We start from the raw sequence: 21492 nt of genomic DNA, 5'->3' as shown, positions 1-21492 counted from the left end.
TCTCCTCTGTACACCCTCCAGGGCTAGTGTATCTTTTCTCAAGTAAGGAGACCAAAACTGCACACAGTACTCCAGGTGTGGCCTCACCAGGACCCTATACAGCTGCAGCATAGCCTCCCTGTTTTCAAACTCTGTCATTTGAGCAATGGCAGACAAAATTCCATTTGCATTTTTAATTACCTGCTGTACCTGCAATCCTACCTTCAGCGATTCATGTACAAGGACACCCGAGTCCCTCTGCACAGCAGTGTGCTGCAATTTTTTACCATTTAAAACATAGTCCATTTTGCTGTTATTCTTACCAAAACGGATGACCCCACACTTATCAACATTGTACTCCATCTGCACATTACATCTGCACATTACATTACAAACACATTACATCTACTACATTATCTTCATCTACACTTCTTGCATTTATGATGTCTCACTATTTCCTAATATCATCTTGTCAATTGTTGATTTAATAATGCACGTAATCAACAACTGACCAGATGATATTAGGAAATAATGAAACATCATAAATAAACAAAGAGATAAGGGTAAGACTGAAAATAATGCAAAAGGCATAAGGAAAATATACTAGCACAAGGGGAAGGGCAAAAAAGGAGATAAAGTGATTCAGGAATAAATCTGAAGTATAATTTGAAAAATACTAAGACACTGCATAACTAAAGTTTTGACATGCATGCACACACACACAAGCTTTAGACCAGTTAGTTTAAAATCACTGATCGGAAACATAATGCAACCTACTCAGAGGCACAATAAAAAACTGAAACTATGAGTGGGAACTAAAAATATTACACGTATGGGCTTCAAGTGGAACAGTATGTGTGATTAACCTTATTGAAGTCTTTGAAGTGGTTGCAAGAACTGTAGATGAAGATAATGTGGCAGATGTAAAGTGTTTGGATTTTCAACAGGTTTACTACTGTCACAGCTAGTTATTGGATCTAACTCATTAGATAACTCAAAATATTTAACACTGATATTCTATCTCTGACTGCCAAATTTTTTGAGTTTTAATTATTTCAGCCCTTCCTTTAGTGTCATAGAGGGCTACATTACAGAAAAAGGCCCTTCAGTCCATTGCTTCTACGCCAGTGGAAAACAACCATCTAACTATTTTCCAGCACTTGGCCCGTAGTCTCGTATGTCTTGCCTTGTAAATGCACATCCAAATGCTTCTGAAATGTTATGACGCTTTCTGCCTCTTCCACATTTACAGACAGTAAGTTCCAGATTTCCACCACCTTCTTGTTGAAAAAGGTTTTCCTCACATCTCCTCTAAAGTCTCTTGCATTATATCTACGTCTCCGGTCATTGAGTCCTCCACCAAGAGAAAAGATTTCTTTTCCCCTATCCACCCTATCTATGCCCTTTATAATTTGATACATCTCAACCATGTGCCCTCTCAGTCTCCTCTGCTCTGACGAAAACAGCTCCTGTCCATCGAACCTCTGCAAAATGGAAACTCTCCACCAGACCACACCCTGATAAATCTCCTCTGCACTCTCTCCAGTGCAATTATATCCTTCCTATAATGTGCATTCCAGAACTAGCTGTGGCCTAATCAATATTTTATACAGTTCCAGCATTACCTCCCTGCTTTTAAAATCTATGCCTTGGCTAAAAAAGGCAAGTATCTCATTGCATAGGGTGGGCCTAAGGATTAACAGTTAATGATGATTTGTGCGAGCTGCATGAGAAGATAGATTTTTTAGATGAACTGAATGGCTAAAATTGTTGATCATACTTGACAAGCTGCATGACCTTGGACGCATCTAGTTAATGTTCCTTGACAGGTCAAAGACAGTACCTGCAACATGTTTTTCTGTACCTGTGTTTTGTTTTCAGACCTGCTTCCTTTGTGCTAGCAACTTGTTACACTGTCTAAGAGATAGAGTGTTAGTTCCAAGTCACTAGACTATGTTTTGGCGCAGAATTGTGAATGGTGCCAGCAGTGAATCGAAGCCTCCAGACCAGCCATCGACTGAGGGGTCCCCAACAAGCAAAAGAACATGAGGCTTCTTGCTTTGTCTTGATAGGTGTGAGACTTGTTGCTGTTTTTCTCTTTTCCATTTATTATTACCACTATAATAATTTATTCTTTTAGTTTTATTTGTTTATGGGATGAGGGCATCGCTAGCTAGGCAGCATTTATTGGCCATCCCTAATTGTTCAAAGAGCAGTTAAGAGTCAACCACATTGCTGTGGATCTGGAGTCACATTTAGGCCAGACCAGGTAAGGATGGCAGTTTCATTCCCTAAAAGACAAGAGGGAACCAGATGGGTTTTTCCAACAATCGGCAATGGATTCACAGTCATCATTAGATTCTTAATTCTAGATATTTTTATTGAATGCAAATCCATCATCTGCCATGGCAGGATTTGAACCCGGGTCCCCAGGATGTTTCTGGGTCTCTGGATTAACAGTCCAGCATTAATACCAGTTGGCTATCGCCTCGTTATTGTTATTATAATCATTATTCTTGCTTCATAAACATTCATATTTGAGCAAATCGCTGTTGTCAAGCCTTCTCAATTATATTTAACTGAATCTGAAAAGAACCACTTGGATACAAGCTGCAATCCAAGGCAATCATATATGTTCCTAACCACTTTATCTACCCATCCTGATACCTTAAGAGACTGGTGTACATGTACATCTACGTTCCTCTGATCCTCAGTGATTCCCAGGGTCCTACCATTCATCATATATTTCCTTGTGTTGTTTGTCCTGCTCCAGATTTAGTTGCTAATGTTCAGATGTTCCCCTGAACCTTTGTTTCCTCCAATTACCATCACTCAACAGGATTCATTCCTTTCTGGTTTCATGCATACGTGGTGAGAAAAGAGTTTGGAACAATGCAAAAATGGAATTACTTTTTCCCGGACAGTTTAGAGACGACTGAAACTTGCCATCATTATTATCCCATGTCTTTTACTCAGTTCTTCCTTTACACTATTACCTGGATTGCAGATCATCCATCTTTAAACCACTGTATCTATTGGTCCTGATGTGACCTTCTCTACATCGGTGAGATCAAGCGCGGACTCGGGGACTGTTTCGTGGAGCATCTGTGCTCAGTATGAGACAAACAGCAACACCTTCCAGTCACCAACCATTTTAACTCCCCCTCCCATTCTCTTGATGACATGTCCATCCTGGGTATCCTCCAGTGCCACAATGATACCACGCGCAAAATGGAGGAGCATCACCTCATATTCCGCCTTGGGAACATACAGCCCAATGGCCTGAACACAGAATTCACCAGTTTTAAAATCTCCCCACATACCCGCTCTCATCCCACGTCCAAATCTCCCTCTCATCCCCGCCTCCTTGACCTGACACAACTTGTCCATCTTCTTTCCACCATTCTGCCTCACCCATCCCGTACTCCAATCCTCACATCCCCAACCTGCATCCAACCTATCACACCCCAACTACCTTTCTCCAGCACCACCTATCCTCCCTCCCACCTCATTGATCCAACACAACCTGTCCATCTTGTCTCACACTTACCCACCCCACCCATCCCACTGAACAATCCCCACCACTTCCTACCTGCATCCATCTATCAACGTCCCACCTACCTTTCCCAGCCCCACCCCTCCTCCATCTATTTATTTCCAAGGTCTCTTCCCCCTCCCCATTTCTGAAGAAAGGTCCTGACCTGAAACGTCAACCTTCCTGTTCCTCTGATGCTGCCTGGCCTGCTGTGTTCCTCCAGCTCCACACTGTGTTGTCTTCAAATAACTGAATGCTTTTTATTATTTGTCAGCACAGTGGTTCAGTAGTTAGCACTGCTGCCTCACAGTGCTAGTGCTCCAGGTTCAATTCCAGCCTTGAGCAAATGTCTGTGTGCAGTTTGCACATTCTCCCTGTGTCTACTTAGGTTTTGCTCTGGTGCTCCAGTTTCCTCCCACAGTCCAAAGATGTATAGGTTATATGGCAAAGTGTGGAGCTGGATGAACACAGCAGGCCAAGCAGCATCTTAGGAGCACAAAAGCCAACGTTTCAGGCCTAGGCCCTTCATCAGAAAAGGGTCTGGGCCCGAAACGTCAGCTTTTGTGCTCCTAAGATGTTGTTTGGCCTACTGTGTTCATCCAGCTCCACACTTCGTTATCTCAGATTTTCCAGTATCTGCAGTTCCCATTGTCTCTGATTACAGGTTAGATGGATTGGCCATGCTAAACTTCCCCGTAGTACCCAGGAACATGCAGGCTAGGTAGATTAACTATTTTAAATGTTGGGTTACAGGAACAGTGTCAGAGGCTAGGTCTGGGTGGATGCTTTTCAGAGGGTCAGTGCAATCTCAATGGATGAATGGTTTTTCTACACTGTGGACATTCAATATGAATGATGTTTCTTTCTTAATAGCAGTTAAGACCCCTTTTTCTATTCAGTTCCTATTCGAAAAAATTATTGTGGAAATACAAATAGGACAGAGATTAAATTCAACAACATGTTCCAGTAAATGCTATGCATTTATTTCTGGATTCTACTTAAAAACATTTTCTGTTTCATGTTGTTAAAGACTTTGAAGTGTTCTACCATTGTAGTTATTGATTCTGGCTTTATGACTTGAAGCTCTAAAGAGCAATTTACAGCTTTGAACTTATGTTCCTTTGCAGAATGCAATACCGAGACGTGACAATGACACACCTCAGCAGTTATTTCCCAAAACATTTTGGCCATCTTTAACCTGCTTGTTTAAAGCAGATAAAAACACGCTTTATAACCTAAACTTCTGACATAGAACTAGAGCTCACAAGCACAAAATTAACAAACCTTAAATGTGACCAAAGATTAGATGATGTTTTTGCTTTCTCCAGCATTTTGGACATGTACCACTTTCCTGGTAAAAGGAGATAGTGGTGTTTCAATTGATTCCTTCAAAAAGGTCTAGCTGAATAATTGGCCAAGGAGAAAGAAAGATTTCGGGATGAGTACTGACAAACATGGTCAAATATTTGACAGAAAAGACAGCTGCACAAGGAAAATGAGTGGGGATGACAAATGCAAATGCAAATTTACATCTGTATTACAGAGTTATGATCAAATTGTTCTTTGTTGTCAGGAAGGGAAATACAATGCTTTCCTCAGGAGACAGAATAATTGGGATCAAATCCACAATAAAGTTGATTGTATTGACTAAAAATTAGCTTAAGTGGTTATTTTGGTTCAGGATAGCATGCACTGTTCAAGTTGAGTTGGACAAATGTGAAATTGCACTGCCACTTCATTTTCCTGATTGATGCGTTGGCTCAAGTGCCTGTTGCATTGCTTGCTGTCTCTGCACTCAGCAGGGAACTAAGCAAGATTTATTAATATTACGCAGTGCAGCCCGTCATCTTGACTAAGGGAAGTTGGCTAAATCTTACATTTTTTTGGGTAAGTCCGAGTTGTGTTGAGTCTTTTGGAGAGATTCTCATTGAAAAGTTTAGCGAGTTCTCTCACGGTATCTTACTAAACTTGCCTCATTAACTATCTATCATGCCTGTGGCATCCTTCACACTTGAATTCCATCTTAACTCACAAGCAAGAGGAGATCTGCCAAAGGACCTGTGTCACTGCACCTATGTCATCTTTAAAACACCAGTGTGCACTTAGGCAAGCACTGTCAGTCTGCCGCTATCCAGCAGCATACCTGATGTTTATCCCGGACATGACGGATGGGAAAAACAATGGATCAGTTTGTGGGAAAGAAGCTAAAGCTCCTGGTGGATGGGATAGTGTACAGACAGGATTTTCTCCTTCCCCCAGGACAAACAGCAGGAGCTATGAAACCAGATCATGGCAGTCTGGTTCAATGTTGTCACCTATATTAAAGTAGTTTCAGCCATCTGGAAGAATGCCCAGCAATGTAGGAAGAAGGTCAATGATCTTTGCCATCCTCTTTCTCATACCTTACACTCACACTATTTCTGCGATTGTACTCACCTGCCAACAAGGTTCATGAGTGACCACTCTCACTATCACCTGCAAATCTTTACCAGTTACCCTTACTCATCCCAAACCCCAACTGCACCAGTTATCTTTGCACTCTTTGCTGACCACTCACCCAGCAGGGTCACCTCCTAATCTGTACCAACAACAGTAATACCAATACCAAGCTGCCCACCTTTATCTGCCATAATATATACCTCTCTCCCATTCCATGATGAGAACTGTCCACAATAGGGCCTGTAGAGAAGGTGGTTTTCTGTGGCATATGGCTAGCTGCAACCAAATCAGGGAAGGCTGCAGAAGGACTTGGACAGGCTCAGGCAGTGTGCAAAGAAATGGCAGATGGAATACAATGTGAGAAAGTGTGAGTTCATACGCTTTAGTAGGAAGAATAGAGGCACTGACTATTTTATAAATGGGGAAAGGCTTTGGAAATCTGAGCACTGAGACTTAGAAGTCACAGTTCAGGTTTAAGGTTAACATGCAGGTTCAATTGGTAGATAGGAAGGAAATACCATGTTAACATTCATGTCAAAAGGGTCAGAATATAAGACCAGTGACGTACTGCTGATGCTGTCTAAGGCTCTGGTCAGGCTGCATTTGGATTATTGTGATCAGTTCTGTGTCAATGCATCAATGAGTTTCACAGATTAACCACCCTTGTTGTGAAGAAATTCCTCCTCATCTCAGTTCTAATAGGTTGTGCCTTCATTCTGAGGCTGTGCTGTTTGCTCCGAGTCTCTCCTACTGGTGGAAACATCTTCTACATGTCCACCCTATCCAGGCCTCTCAGTATCCTGTAAGCTCAAATCAGATTCCCCCTCACTCTTCTAAACTCCATCAAATACAGACCCAGAATCCTCACTGCTTCTCATGTGCCAAGCCGTCATCAAAGGGATCATTGTTGTAAACCTCCCATGCACCCCCTCCAACGCCAGCACATCCTTCCTTTAGTACGGAGGTAGCCAATTCCAGATTGATAGAGGGCACTGCACAGACTCTTCACATCTTTTACTCCATCTACCTGTTGTGCTGGAGGCTTAGAGGGAATTCCCATACCTATTGCAGCCTGGTCAGGTCCTCTAGGTCTTCTGTCCACATGCAGCAACACTCTGCCAAAATCAAAACAAAAACACATATCTCCAAAAACATCCCAGGATATTTCCGGGCAATTTTACAGCAGCTATTTAAAATTGTTTTACTTTATTATGACCAAGTAAGGGCAGGTAATTTGGTTCTTTTCTGCTTAATCCCTTTCAGCAAATCTATTTATTTCTATTTTATCTGATGTGGAGGTTTCCAGTGTTGGACTGTGGTGAACAAAGTCAGAAATTACATGACGCCAGGTTATAGTCCAGCAGGTTTATTTGAAACTACAAGCTCTCAGAGTGCTGCTCCTCTGTCAGGTGAAGTCACTATCTATTTCATCTGCATCTATCACATTCAGATAAAGTATTGTTAATTAGAAATTATTCAGTCAATTATCAAAGTTGTTTTATCATGAAAGAAAGAAGAAGTTGACTATCAACAAATTCCAAGTGAAAATATGAAATCTGTGTTGTAAAAGACAGACACAAACACAGGTCATAAGTTAAAGGAGAGGGTACAAAACAGGGAAAATTAATGTGATATGTCAAACTGCCCTTAGAATCCTTAAGGTATTAAACGCTTGAGCTAAGACTTCAGTTGTTTAAAAGTTGACTTATATCCTTTAAACTCACGGAATGTGTTCGTAATTTTGAGTTCTCAGTGAATGGTTGAATTCCCAATTTTTCAATGAACGCTGTATTCCAAAGTGACGCGAGAAGTACGTAGGGGAGAGACAGAGTTTGAACACTTGCTGTTTCAAATTCATTTTTCCTTTGCTCTCTCTGTTTTGACATTTAAAAGCATCTGATGAAATATAGTTCAGAGTACTTTCTTATGTCTAGGTCCACTGCCTTTCCAAGCTGGCTAACTGACAGATGAGCCTATCATCTTTTGATATGTAAAATTATCACACATAGAATCATAGTCATGTGTGATTTAAATAGGAGATGCAAATTTCTTATTGCTGACTACGGTGCCTGGTTTTGTTTCTTTATAAAAAATGGCAATCTCACTGCAGACGATTCAATTTATTCCACAAATCTCAACAACAGTATCTCACTTTGTGGTTAGGTGACCACTGCAGGCATTTTATGTTCATGTTTCTTCTCTCTGAGAAAGTCTATTTTATCCCAGGAATAGTCTCAGACATAACAAGCAGTTGAAAGGAGTTAAAATCCAATTGTCCATATTAATCATGATTATAAAAAACTCCAAGTTAGAAGCGTAGGCCACTAACTAACATGAGTGCTAATTCTTACACCTTACCAGCCTTGCAGCAGAATATTGCGGCAAGTGACAAGTGAATTTATCTACCGGACTTGTGAAGTCCAAATTTGGCACTTGGGCCACACATAAGGTGGTAGAGCCACATGATGTCATGGGAAGACAAATACAGAAGCTTCCAACATGCTCAGAAAAGGGACAAGTGAGGCACTTCCCAAAGCTGTGAATGTCACCAGAATTGTCTAATAGTATAGTGGCTAACCAGAAGAGGGTGATCAGCTTCCTTATCGTCATCCCACTTGCTGCCATTGAATCACATTTTGAACACATTTGCTTGGCTGACCAAGATGTAGAATTGGATGAACACAGCAGGCCAAGCAGCATCATAGGAGCAGGAAGGCTTCCTATTATCTCTGCTTGGCTGAACAGCTTTTCTATGTACTTGTGCTCAGGTTACATTCGAAATGTGGAGCTGGTTTAAGGAACATATATTGTGTGTCCTTGCTAGGTATGTCCCTGTCAGGCAGGGAGGAAGCGATAAGGCAAGGGAACTGTGGTTTACGAAAGAAATTGCATCTCTTGTTAAGCGGAAGAGGGAGGCTTATGTGACGATGAGACGAGTTGGCTCAGATGAGGCGATGGAGAGTTACAGATTAGCTAGGAAGGATTTAAAGAGACAGTTAAGAAGAGCAAGGAGGGGACATGAGCAGACATTAGCAGGTAGAATAAAGGAGAACCCTAAAGCTTTCTATAGGTATGTGAGGAATAAGAGGATGACTACGGTAGGAATAGGGCCTGTCAAAGACAGAAGTGGGAAGTTGTGTGTGAACCCTGTGGAGATCGGAGAGGTACTAAATGATTATTTCTCATCTGTTTTCACTGAGGAACAGGAGAATATTGAAGAGGAGATGACTGAGTTACGGGCTACTAGAATTGAAAGGATTAAGGTTAGTAAGGAGGAGTTGTTATCAATTCTAGAAGGTGTGAAGGTAGATAAATCCCCTGGGCCAGATGGGATTTTTCCGAGGCTTGTCTGGGAAGCTAAGGAGGAGGTGGCGGAGCCTTTGGCCTTGATCTTTGAGTCCTCATTTTCTACAGGTTTAGTACCAGAGGACTGGAGGATCGCAAATGTTGTGCCCTTGTTCAAAAAGGCAGTAGGGATGACCCAGGTAATTATAGACCCGTGAGCCTTATGTCTGTTGTAGGAAAAATTTTGGAAAGGATTATAAGAGATAGGATTTATAATCATCCAGCAAGCAACAATTTGATTGGAGATAGTCAGCATGGATTCGTCAAGGGCAGGTCGTGTCTCACAAACCTCATTGAGTTTTTTGAGAAGGTGACCAAGCATGTGGATGAGGGTAGGGCAGTTGACGTGGAGTACATGAACTTCAGAAAAGCTTTTGATAAGGTTCCACATGGTAGGCTATTGGAGAAAATACAGAGGCACGGGATTGAGGGAGATTTAGCAGTTTGGATTAGAAACTGGCTTTCTGTAAGAAGGCAACGAGTGGTGGTTGATGGAAAATATTCAGCCTGGAGTCCTGTTACTAATGGTGTGCCACAAGGATCTGTTTTGGGACCACTGCTGTTTGTCATTTTTATAAATGCCTTGGACACAGGCATAGGTGGATGGGTTAGTAAGTTCGCAGATGACACTAAAGTCGATGGAGTGGTCGATAGTGTGGAAGAACGTTGCAGGTTGCAGGGAGATTTGGATAAACTGCAGAATTGGGCCGAAAGCTGGCAAATGGAGTTTAATATGGATAAATGCGAGGTGATTCACTTTGGGAGGAATAATAGGAAGGCAGAATACCGGGTCAATGGAAAGATTCTTGGCAGAGTGGATGTGCAGAGGTACATAGATCCCTGAAAGTTGCCACCCAGGTTGATAGTGCTGTTAAGGAGGCTTACGGCGTGTTAGGTTTTATTGGTAGAGGGATTGAGTTCCGGAGCCGTGATGTCATGCTGCAACTGTACAAAACATTAGTGCGGCTTCATTTGGAATACTGCATGTCGTTCTGGTCGCCCCATTACAGGAAGGATGTGGAAGCATTGAAAAATTTGCAGAGGAGATTTACCAGGATGTTGCCTGGTCTGGAGCGCAGGCTCTATGAAGAAAGGCTGAGGGACTGGGGTCTGTTCTCAGACCCAAGGAGGCTAAGAGGGGATTTAATAGAGACACACAAGATGATCAGAGGATTAGATAGGGTGGACAGTGAGAGTCTTTTTCCGAGGATGATGACTTCAGCTTGTACAAGGGGGCATAGCTACAAATTGAGGGGTGATAGATTTAAGACAGATGTCAGAGGCAGGCTCTTTACTCAGAGAGTGGTAAGGGTGTGGAATGCCCTGCCTGCCAATGTAGTTAACTCAGCCACATTAGAGGCATTTAAACAGTCCCTGGATAAGCATATGGATAATGATGGGATAATGTAGGGGGAGGGGCTTAGATTAGTTCACAGGTTGGCACAACATGGAGGGCCGAAGGGCCTGTTCTGCGCTGTATTGTTCTATGTTCTATGTTCTCTGATTATTGCAGCTTGAACACCTTGCCTTTCTAAAAGAAAAACTTGCAATGACTTAATTTATTTTCAAGCATGGTAGTTATCATGGTTTTTCAGTCAATGCCAGAATGACGCAACATCTTTGATGACCATGGTAAAGCTTTAAATTAGCCATTTTAGTTCCTGAGAGCATTTTAAAATAAAAGGTAGAATAACTTATTTCTTTGGTGTGTACCCAAATCCTATGGCTGTCTGCGCAACTCAGATTCAACGAGCTGACATGATTTCTTTAATAAACATGAAACATGCACAAATCTATAATTCCTCTACTTGCAATGACAAGTTTCAAACAGAGTTATGATATCACATATATCAGAAACTAATGGCTATCCTGTACAATGTAAGAAAGTGTTGAATGAGGTTGTTTGGTTCCCTGTGCTTCTAGTTTCCCCTCTCTGTTCAAGGAAACAAACATATTGCAGTTTAGAATTCTTTAAATGCTGAACTTGCAGGTTTTAACAAGATACTACCTTATTCCAAAACCAAGTCAACCTTCTCCACATTTGCAATATGATAGCCTAAAAATCAGCTGTACCTGATAATGTGAGAGGTAGGGCATGTGTTGTACACAACTGTTCTGCTGGTCTCAGGAACCATGTTAAGTTGGTATTTGAAAGTCATTATCACAAGTCAAAGAACAAAGAGATGAGAAGGCTGCATTATTTATTAGCCTAATGCTTCACTTCTATCACTTAAAGGCAAGCAGACCCTCATAATACGAAGTATACCTAAACTTTATACTGCAGGCGATCTTAGTGATAGTCAGGCGGGACACAGAATGTCTTCCAAGTGGCTATTCTGGCACCAGTGGGCAGTAGTTGCAAAGGATGTCAATGCTAGACTTTACCTAACAGGTCAATGCAATGTTGACTGAAGACTAATCATCTAATTTGCCAAGGTCATCTGTTCCGATATCTCATGTAGTTCAGTGGCAAATTTTATTTGATAATGCTCATATCAATCGCTTTAAGTAGATAAAAGCACGTTATTGTCAGTATTGGTATTTTCTCAAAGGTCATGGCTGTAATGCCAGAAGAAATTCAGTACTTTCATTAGAGATACCAAAGGGTACTCTTACTCAGAGATAATGGGAACTGCAGATGCTGGAGAATCCAAGATAACAAAGTGTGAGGCTGGATGAACACAGCAGGCCAAGCAGCATCTCAGGAGCACAAAAGCTGACGTTTCGGGCCTAGACCCTTCATCAGCCCTTTGTGCTTTTGTGCTCCTGAGATGCTGCTTGGCCTGCTGTGTTCATCCAGCCTCACATTTTATTATCTTGGTACTCTTACTCCGTTTTGTTTACATCACATACCCAGGCTACCCCAGGTCCTGCAAAATACACTGTTCTGGTGGAGTTCTGTCTCTTTGCAATCCCAAGTAACTAACAGTATGTTTTGACTATTAATAAGCGTATGCACTTTCTCAACATAATCATGCCTACTCTTAACTATTCCAAAGAACAACTTACCTCCTCTAATGGGCACTTACCTCCCTTAAAAGGCACCTGGGGCTTCTCATCATTCAGGAAATCTAGGCTCAATTTATTGTTTGATTTGGAACAAATGAAAGGTGATTGGTGAATGGGGGTTGGTCTACAGTAAGGTACAGGGATCAGAATTGTGAATGTCTTTAGAAGGGACATTGTTTGTCGTGAAGTGACCAGTTTATAATCTGATAGCCTGCTCAGAATGGAGGTGACACAGTGAATTGGTACAACGGAAAAAAAATACTACTGCAGCCTGTAAGCTCTTCACAGGCCATCACAATACGCTGCCTGTAACCACTTACAAACGCTGACGGAGGAGAATTCCTTTCTAATCAGAAACATGTCAGACTGCCGATGGGGATTATGCAGGGCAATATGGGTGCAGTCTGCATAAACTGTGCCTGAAGAGACCTGTGGTGATGTGAAGCTTGAGTTCCCCCTAATCACAATTTCTCTCCCCATTGGGAAAGATGTGCAGACGTTCCCTTAATGTAAACAATCTTGATGGCCTCACTGATATAGCTCTGAGATTTGACCTTCCACAGCCTAGGCAGGGCCTGATGCAGTAAATTTAAAGGATACAGTGACCCATAAGCCATGTTACCCATGCCATAGGTTTTGATTTTCACACATATACCGATCACAACTAGGCCTCTAGCACAACTAAGATAACAAGGTGTAGAGCTGGATGAACACAGCAGGTCAAGCAGCATCAGAGGACAGGAGGGCTCCTATTTCTGAAGAAGGATCTAGGCCCGAAACGTCAGCCCTCCTGCTCCTCTGATGCTGCTTGCCCTGCTGTGTTGATCCAGCTCTATACCTTGTTATCTCAGATTCTCCAGCATCTGCAGTTCCTACTATCTCTATCATAACTACCTCTCTTCACTGCTGCAATATTGTTAAATTATTACAGTGCATGTCCAACATCCCATGATAGATGGGCAGAAATTTATTTTAATTAAATGTTGAGAGACTGAAGCCACTGTTTTGGTCATCGCTCTGAATTCCATTCCCTCTATACCAACTCCATTCTTCTCTTAGGCAGCAATCTAAGACTAAATAAGTCTATCACAAACTTGGTATCACATCTTGGGGCGGCACGGTGGCTCAGTGGTTAGCACTGCCGCCTCACAGTGCCAGGGACCCAGGTTCAATTCCAGCCACGGGTAACTGTCTGTGTGGAGTTTGCACATTCTGCCCGTGTCTGCGTGGGTTTCCTCTGGGTGCTCCGGTTTCCTCCCACAGTCCAAAGATGTGCAGGCAATGTAGATTGGCCATGCTAAATTGCCCGTAGTGTTCAGGGGTGTGTGGGTTATAGGGGGATGGGGCTGGGTGGGATGAGCAAAAGGGTGGAGTGGACTTGTTGGGCCAAAGGGCCTGTTTCCACACTGTAGGGAATCTAATCTAATCTAATATAATCATCTGATCCCAAGAAAAACTTCTGGCCTCTGTACGCATCAACAGTAAACCGCCTACATCCAATTTGCTCTAGTCTCTGCTCACCAGCTACTGAAAACCTCCATTCATGCCTCGTTACTTTTAGACTTAAGTATTCTAACAGAACAATGAATATAATTGCCATTCCCTAGTGTCGCTGGGTTAATATCCTGGAGCTCAGAGATAATGGGAACTGCAGATGCTGGAGAATCCAAGATAACAAAGTGTGGGGCTGGATGAACACAGCAGGTCAAGCAGCATCTCAGGAGCACAAAAGCTGACGTTTCGGGCCTAGACTCTTCATCTCTGATGAAACGTCAGCTTTTGTGCTCCTGAGATGCTGCTTGGCCTGCCGTGTTCATCCAGCTTCACACTTTGTTATCTAATATCCTGGAGCTCCCTCCCAAACAACATTGTGGCTGCACCTACATCAGATGGACTGCTGTTCTTCAAGAAAGCAGCTCACCATCACCTTCTCAATGACCATTCAAAATTGGAAATAAATGTTGGCCCAGCCAGTAATGCTCACATATCACGAATGAACAAAATATATAACTGGCTGGACTCCTAAAATGTCCCATATGGAAACATAAAGTCATCCACAATTCTGCTCCCTGTACCTTATTGTACCACAAACCCCGTTCATCAATCGCATTTCATTTGTTCCACGTCAAACAATAAACTGATCTTGGATTTCCTGAATGATGAAAAATCCCAGGTGCCTTTTAAGGGAGTTGAGTGCCCTTTAGAGGAGGTAAGTTGTTCTTTGTATTGGTTAAAAGTAGGCATGATTATGTTTAGAAAGTGCATAAGCTTATTAATAGTTAAAACATATCCGAAATTGTCAATGGACCTGTAAAGGCTCTAAGTTCTGGAATTCCCTCTTGATTTCTCTCTACCTCACTATGCTTCTTTAAAACATGCCGTAAAGCCTGCTTTTTTGATCAGTCAGTTGGTCACCTCAGCAAATATCTCGTTACGTTGCTCCATGTCACATTTTGTTTTATACTGCTCCTGTTTTGTTTCATAATGTTCCACCTAAACCCCATAAAAAAGCCACAATTGAAATATAAGTTTTGTTTGAAGTACATCTTATTATAACATGGACCAATTTTTCAAAATCATTTATTTGTTCAGAAAACTCTCACTCTTCATCTTAATCTTCTTTGTTTAATCAGAACACTGAATTGCCCAATTATTATTAGACATGTAGAATAGACATTAGCTTGTGATAAAGTAATGGCAGAGGATATTTATGTGGAACCTAAACACTGGTATGGACATGTCAGGCCCAAAGGTCTGTGGCTGTGCTGTAAATTCTGTGCAATTTCCTTGTTTGGTGACATACTACCTTTGTGGCTCACAAGGCATCGTGTTTGGGACAGGAAACTTAACTCATCAGCAATTGTCAGGGTAGAATTAATTCAGCAGGGATTCAGTTCAGCTCCTGAGTGACCTGAGAGATCTGGAGCCAGGTGCAGTAAAGTGTCACAAGACATTAACTCAGATAAATTCTTTTGAGACTCCCGAGAAATGCTGGCTTTGATAATTTAGTTCAGAAACATCTGCTTATTATCATCCCACTCGCTCAAAAGCATTTTGATGTATAATAACCAAACACAACATAGAGTCTCTTGCTGAAACTGTTCCACTTAGGCACAGCAACCTATGCATGACCACTTAAGCCCCAATAACAAACCAAATTCACTTGAATGACGAAAGAAAATGGTCAGTAAATTCAACAATGCAAAGAGCTAGTCCTTGAAGCAAATAAAGAACTGACCCTTTGAAGAGAGATAGCAAGACAATTTCTGCCAATCAAAGCTATTAATGTATGTACAATGTTAAATGTATTGTTTGTCATGACAACCTTCCACGATACACTCTCATTAATCAATATAAGATACAAGTGACACTGACCTCCAAAGTAAGAACCATCTGATAGCTTCATTTCTTTGCTGGATTTGGTGATAACAGTAGCCACCCCATGCTGAATGAAATACATCTTCTTCCCAATTGACCCTTCTCGAACAATGTAATTTCCAGGCTGAAACACCTCGAAGCGTAGTTTGCTCAGCATGCTAGTCACAAAACTTGGGTCAGCATTTGCAAAAAGGGGCATTGTTGCAACCAGCTTCCGACAATTGAAGTTGACAATCTCCTGAAACAGAAGAAAGTGGCCAGGCTTTAAGAAAATGCAACAAAGTAGTTGACTGACCATGTGAATGTTTCATTTTCTCCAGTAGGATGAGGAACGTGGCAAGTACCCTGCATTCTAAGTCGACATAAATAACAAATCAGTTAGTTACTGTCAAAGTGTTTGGGAATAACAAACTAAATAAATAGATAAATATTTTATTTGGAAGGACATTGTTAAAATATCCTGAACAGTTAACACATGGACCTGAAAGAGTGAACTGGTTAAAATAATTTTTTTCAGATGCCACAGAATACTCAGGCAGTTGACACATGACAGTGGGAGGAAAGAAGAACAATCCTGTTTCACAATCCTCCATGCATTTAGAATATGTTTGCTTATGGGAGTCAATTTAAAAACAAAAATGCAGAGAAAGCAGTGGCTCAATGAAGTAAATGTAACTGTCACAGCTTCAGTAAGATTAATACAGCAATAACCACACATATTTAAATCCATTTTTTTCTGCTGAATAAACCAAAGCAGTTTCGAAGATTTGGCCTGTTTCGAGAAGGAAATTATATTAATTTTGGTAGGAGGAAAGGCTGTGGAAGACTCCAGTTTCCTCCATTATTTACTTCTGGTAAACCCCAATGGATGGCCGTCACATAAGGGGATGGGCATGATCAGTGTCAGACTTCCTGAGGATTCCTATTATTTCCATCCAGCTTATGGCCAGCAGGAAGGGATGACTATGCAAAGTATACTTACTTGTTGTACTAAGCAGTAAGCAGAACTCAAAATATCATAAGTGGTCATAAATATGACTTGGGAGCAGAAGTGGATCATTCAGCCCATTGAGCCCACCCCTCCACTCAACATTATGGCAGATCGGTTTTTCTTTTGAATTCCATATATTCCATTTACACTCATTAGCGTCTGATTCCACTGTCTGACAGTAATCGATATATTTCCGCATTAAGAATATTTGTTGACCTTGCCTCCATTGCCTTCTGAGGCACAGTCGCAAAACTGCTTCTCCTCATCTGTGTCCTAAAAAACTAACTCCTAATTTTTATCCAGAGACTGTAATTCTGAATTTGTTCATAAGAGGCAAATCCTTCCCTTAGAGATAATAAGAACTGCCAATGTTGGAGTCAGAGGTAACACAGTGTACCCATTTCTGAGGAAGGGTCCCAGCCCGAAATGTCAGCTTTCCTGTTCCTCTGATGCTGCCTGGCCTGCTGTGTTCCTCCAGCTCCACACTGTGTTACCAACATTCTTCCCTTGTTCACCTTCTCTTATGGAACATATCACCCTTCTTTTTACATTCAATTTCTCTAACCTGCCTTCACTCCCCTTATTTAAGTCATTGATAAAACGGGAAAAAGTTGAGACCCCAGCACAGACATTCAATATATATTACATTCAGAAAAAGACTCATTTATGCTGATGCTGTTTCTGTCAGCTAGCCAGTCTTCTTCCCATGACATTATTTTGCCCCATGTTGTGAGATCCTACTTTGTGCAAAGACCTTTGATGTGACACTTTTTCAAATGCTTTCCAGGAGCCCAAGATACATCCACAAGATCCTGTTCATTCACAGCACTTCTCACTCCTTCAAAGAACTCTGATAAATTTGTTAAATATGATTTTCCTTTTATAAAAACCACACTGGCTCTTACCAACAACCTTGAGATTTCTAAGTGCCCAGCTTTAACTGTCCTAATGATAAACTTCTTTGTGACAAGCATCAAGCTAACTTGCTAATAGCTTCCAATCTTCTACCTCTCCCCTCTCTCGAAAACAGGAGTTATTTTACTATTTTTCAATATAACCTGTCAAGAATTCAGCAAATATTAGAAAATTAAAATTAATGTATCCAATACTTCATTAGCCACACCTTCCAAGTCCATTTGGACCCAGGGGACGTGTCAGCCCTCGGCTCCATCCAATACTACTTTTAGTACTGCTTACCCAGTGATACATTTTCGTCAAGTTCCTCTGTCTCTTTCACATCTTGATTTATGCCTATTTACTGGAATGTTGTTCGTGTGCTCTATAATAAAGACAGATGTGAAATATTTGTTTGTTTAATTGGCCATTTCCTTATTATCTATGATTGAGTCACCATTTTAATCTCTAGTGGACTACCATCACTTTGCTTATTATATTTCTTTTTAAATACTTGTTGAAGCTCTTGCTATCCATTAATACATTCCAAGCTGGCTTCTTCTCGTACACTAATTTCTTCCTCCTGATTAGTTATTTAGTCATTTTCAACAACTTTTCATATTCTATCCAATCATCTGACCTGCCAGTTACCTTTACACAATTAGATGTTTTTCCCTTAACAAATTAAGTCAACCACCATCCACCCTTTACATTTGTTTTATAGGAGAAATACACATTCTTATTATTCTGAAATATACCCTTCAATATTTGCCATGATATTCCATAGCTTTGTAAGCCATCTCACTTCAATTAGCTCAACTTTCATAACTACTTGGAGACCATTACCTATGAAGTGAGATGTTCTCAATGTTAGGATTGGACTCACTGCACTTACTGAATTTCTTGTTCAATTCTACCTCAAATCTTGCTATAATCCCTACCATCAGATTCCTGCAAGATTCTGCCCTGAATGTGCATAACATTCATAACAAAGTAACAAAACTTGTTATGCCCGTTGATGTAAATAAGTATGACCTGATAGCCATAACAGAGACATGGCTTTCAAGTTAGTTTCCTAAATCAGCTTGTTCTGAAACCCAGCCAATGAGCACATGATGCTAGATTGGGCTTTGGAAAATGTGGCAGGTTAATTAATGATGTCAGATCAAAAACACCCTTTGCCAGCAGCAAACATCACATAATTGAATTTTACATTCAGTTTTGAAGGGGAGGAGAACGGGCCTATGACTATTATATCAAAGGTCCAACCTCTAAGAACCCACATGCCACATCTCTAGTGCACCTACAGGATGCTTCTGCACTTTGTACTGCACCTCAGGCTATATAGACAACTATCACTGTCATGCTGCAGCATGGACACTTGGCTCTCAGGGTTGTAGACCCAGCTCGTGGACTGGACCATGATGCGCCTCGGGCTCTTGGCTTGCTGTCATAGTGCTGACTCACTTGGAGCCCAATTGGATGCTTACAACATCCCCGCCTTGCCTTGCCCTTTTTGTGCTTTGCTTCCTCAGCCAGCGATATGAGACTCACATTGCTTCTATCTTGCTTTGCGGTTTAGAGCAGACGCAAAGTCAGGAAGCTTGTCATGGTTGACAACAGTGCTCAGTCAAATTAAGGGAGATACCCTTTGCATAGGGAGTCCTGGCACAGTGAGTCAAGGACAGGTTTGATTCCAGTCCAGGGGCTTGGACATAGCCAGTCGCAGCTTGGAGAATTCAATCTCAGGACAGTTTCTATATAATGTGTGAGAAGCTGAATGCTGGGCCACCTGTCTTAAGTCTTTCTGTGGACTGTTTTCCTCCTGGAACAAGAGTTACGCAGGATATTGCAGGAGATGAAAATTGGTGGCACATATGCTACTTTTGGTGCAGGTGGGGAGGTGTTACCAAAAAAGGCAGTAGGCAGCACATAGGACATTCAGGTTTAGTGCTATTTGGTAATGGAGGTGGGGGTAGGGGAGTGGCAGTGAGTGAGGAAGAATGTTCCAGGCAATTGTGAGAGTGGTTCAGTACCAGCCTTGGTGGGAAGTGGGCACAGTAGCTACCAATCTCCATCAACAGCAGAGATAGAATTAATATGAGGTACTGGAGACAAAATCGTAACATTTACCTTGGTGGAGTGAAAAGACAATTGGCTTTTTCCTACATTGCTGGGCATTCCTCCAAAAGGCTGAAACTAGACTAACCCAAGTGACAACCTTGGACAGGCTGGCACAGACTGGTGTCCTAGCCTCTACTGCTGGTCCTGAGCAAAGAAGACATCTCGTCTCTGCACCACACCATCTAACAGGCTTACAACATCCCTGCTACAAACAGAAGCACCAATATTCCCCTGCCTACTATGTTTGGGGCAAATGTCAGGGGCCAGGCATGGGAGCAGCTCTGGATAGAACTTGTCTGGGTGCACATTGAGTTTTGGACAAGGTACAAGGAATGCTAGCCTTGCTCAGGATATCTAGTAAGTTGCAAGTTGTTCCAGGAGTAGTTTATATGATGTGATGGAGATACAATCAGATATGAGAGATACCATGGGGGCAGGGTAGATTGTTGATGAGGGATGTTTACTAAGACGTGGCCAGAAATCTGAGATAACAAGGTGTTCAGCTGGATGAGCACAGTAGGCCAAGCAGCATCAGAGGCACAGGAAAGCTGACGTTTTGGGTCGAGACCCTTCTTCAGATTTTCTGCAGAAGGGTCTCGACCCGAAACGTCAGCTTTTCTGTTCCTCTGATGCTGCTTGGCCTGCTGTGTTCATCCAGCTCTACACCTTGTTAGCTCAGATTCTCCGGCATCGGCAGTTCCTACTATCTTATGGCCAGAAATCTTACTGGGTCTCGTGTCTAATAAACTCGATATAGCTCATAACCAAAACAAAAGTATGTTTTGGCCCTCAGATACACAGCCTTCAGTTTTGTTTTTTTGAGACCTTTGTATCATTTCATACTGAGTCTTGAAGTATTTTTACGTGTATTCTCTCTGTCACTTCCTGCCTTTCTTGGATCTTTACTTCCCACATTATTATTGAGCGTTCCTGCCTCAGCTCAACACCTTGATTTTTGACATGATCTAAGATTGATCCTTCACACCCAGCGTTTTATTCAAAGGCGTCTCTACTTTTTTAGTTACATCATTTGTTAGAACATTGGTCCCAGCATGATTTGTGTGCACACCGTCCAATATTACAGCACTCACTTTCCCCAGCCCCGATGCCAAGGTCTCACTTCTCCCATGCTAGACTTTGAACCACATATTAAATTCATTAATCTTATGCGCTGTCTCCCAGCTGGCACATGATGTGGAGGTGTCCAACAGGTTTCTTGTAATCACACAAAATCTCTCGGAGTGCAGCCCCTTCACCAGGTGCAGTCAGAGAGCAGGGCACACATACACAGTGTTTACAGGCAGAGAGATCAAGGGCAGAGATCAAAAGGTCATACAACTAGTATGAAAGGATTTTCAGATGATAAGTCTCTGCAGGTGACCAAGAATGTTAGACGGTGAGTAAAGTGTCAACAGCTGAATAACCAGCAAATTCTTAAGATGTCTCTACCTTTCTTAGTTTGCACAGTTTGAATTTGGCGTGCAATTCCAGTCATTTATTTTGTCTCCAGCACCATCTTGTTTTTACTTTTTTGCAATTATCTCTCTACCTCACTTAATCGGATTATAGGATCATCCCTTCGCTGGTTGTTCAGCTGTTGACACTTTACTCACCATCTAACACTCTTGGTCACCTGCAGAGACTTATCATCTGACATTCTACTCACGCCAGTTGAATGATCTTTTGATCTCTCTACCCTTGATCACTCTGCCTATAAACTCTGGGTCTGAGCACCCTGTTCTCTCATTGCACCTGACAAAGGGGCTACACTCCCTATAACCCAATTAATTGAGGCACA

The 21492-nt window shown here is 41.8% G+C and overlaps 1 protein-coding gene across 4 annotated transcripts in view; it reads right to left on the bottom strand.

Moving 5' to 3' along the window:
• Positions 1–21492, bottom strand: part of LOC125459972 (potassium/sodium hyperpolarization-activated cyclic nucleotide-gated channel 1-like) — a 295720-nt gene that overhangs the window by 56843 nt on the left and 217385 nt on the right. For all 4 annotated transcript variants that reach the window (XR_009446163.1, XM_048546975.2, XM_059648597.1 and 1 more), the window contains one exon: positions 15683–15923. Coding sequence is in view for 3 of the 4 variants with exons in the window: in XM_048546975.2 (XP_048402932.1) it covers positions 15683–15923 (241 nt within the window). In the remaining variant the exon portion in view is untranslated. The remainder of the gene's footprint in view (positions 1–15682; positions 15924–21492) is intronic.

Source organism: Stegostoma tigrinum, chromosome 1, assembly GCF_030684315.1.
Source record: "Stegostoma tigrinum isolate sSteTig4 chromosome 1, sSteTig4.hap1, whole genome shotgun sequence".
NCBI lineage: Eukaryota > Metazoa > Chordata > Chondrichthyes > Orectolobiformes > Stegostomatidae > Stegostoma > Stegostoma tigrinum.
The sequence above is the reverse complement of the archived record's forward strand: the minus strand, read 5'-3'. Positions and strand labels throughout refer to the sequence as shown.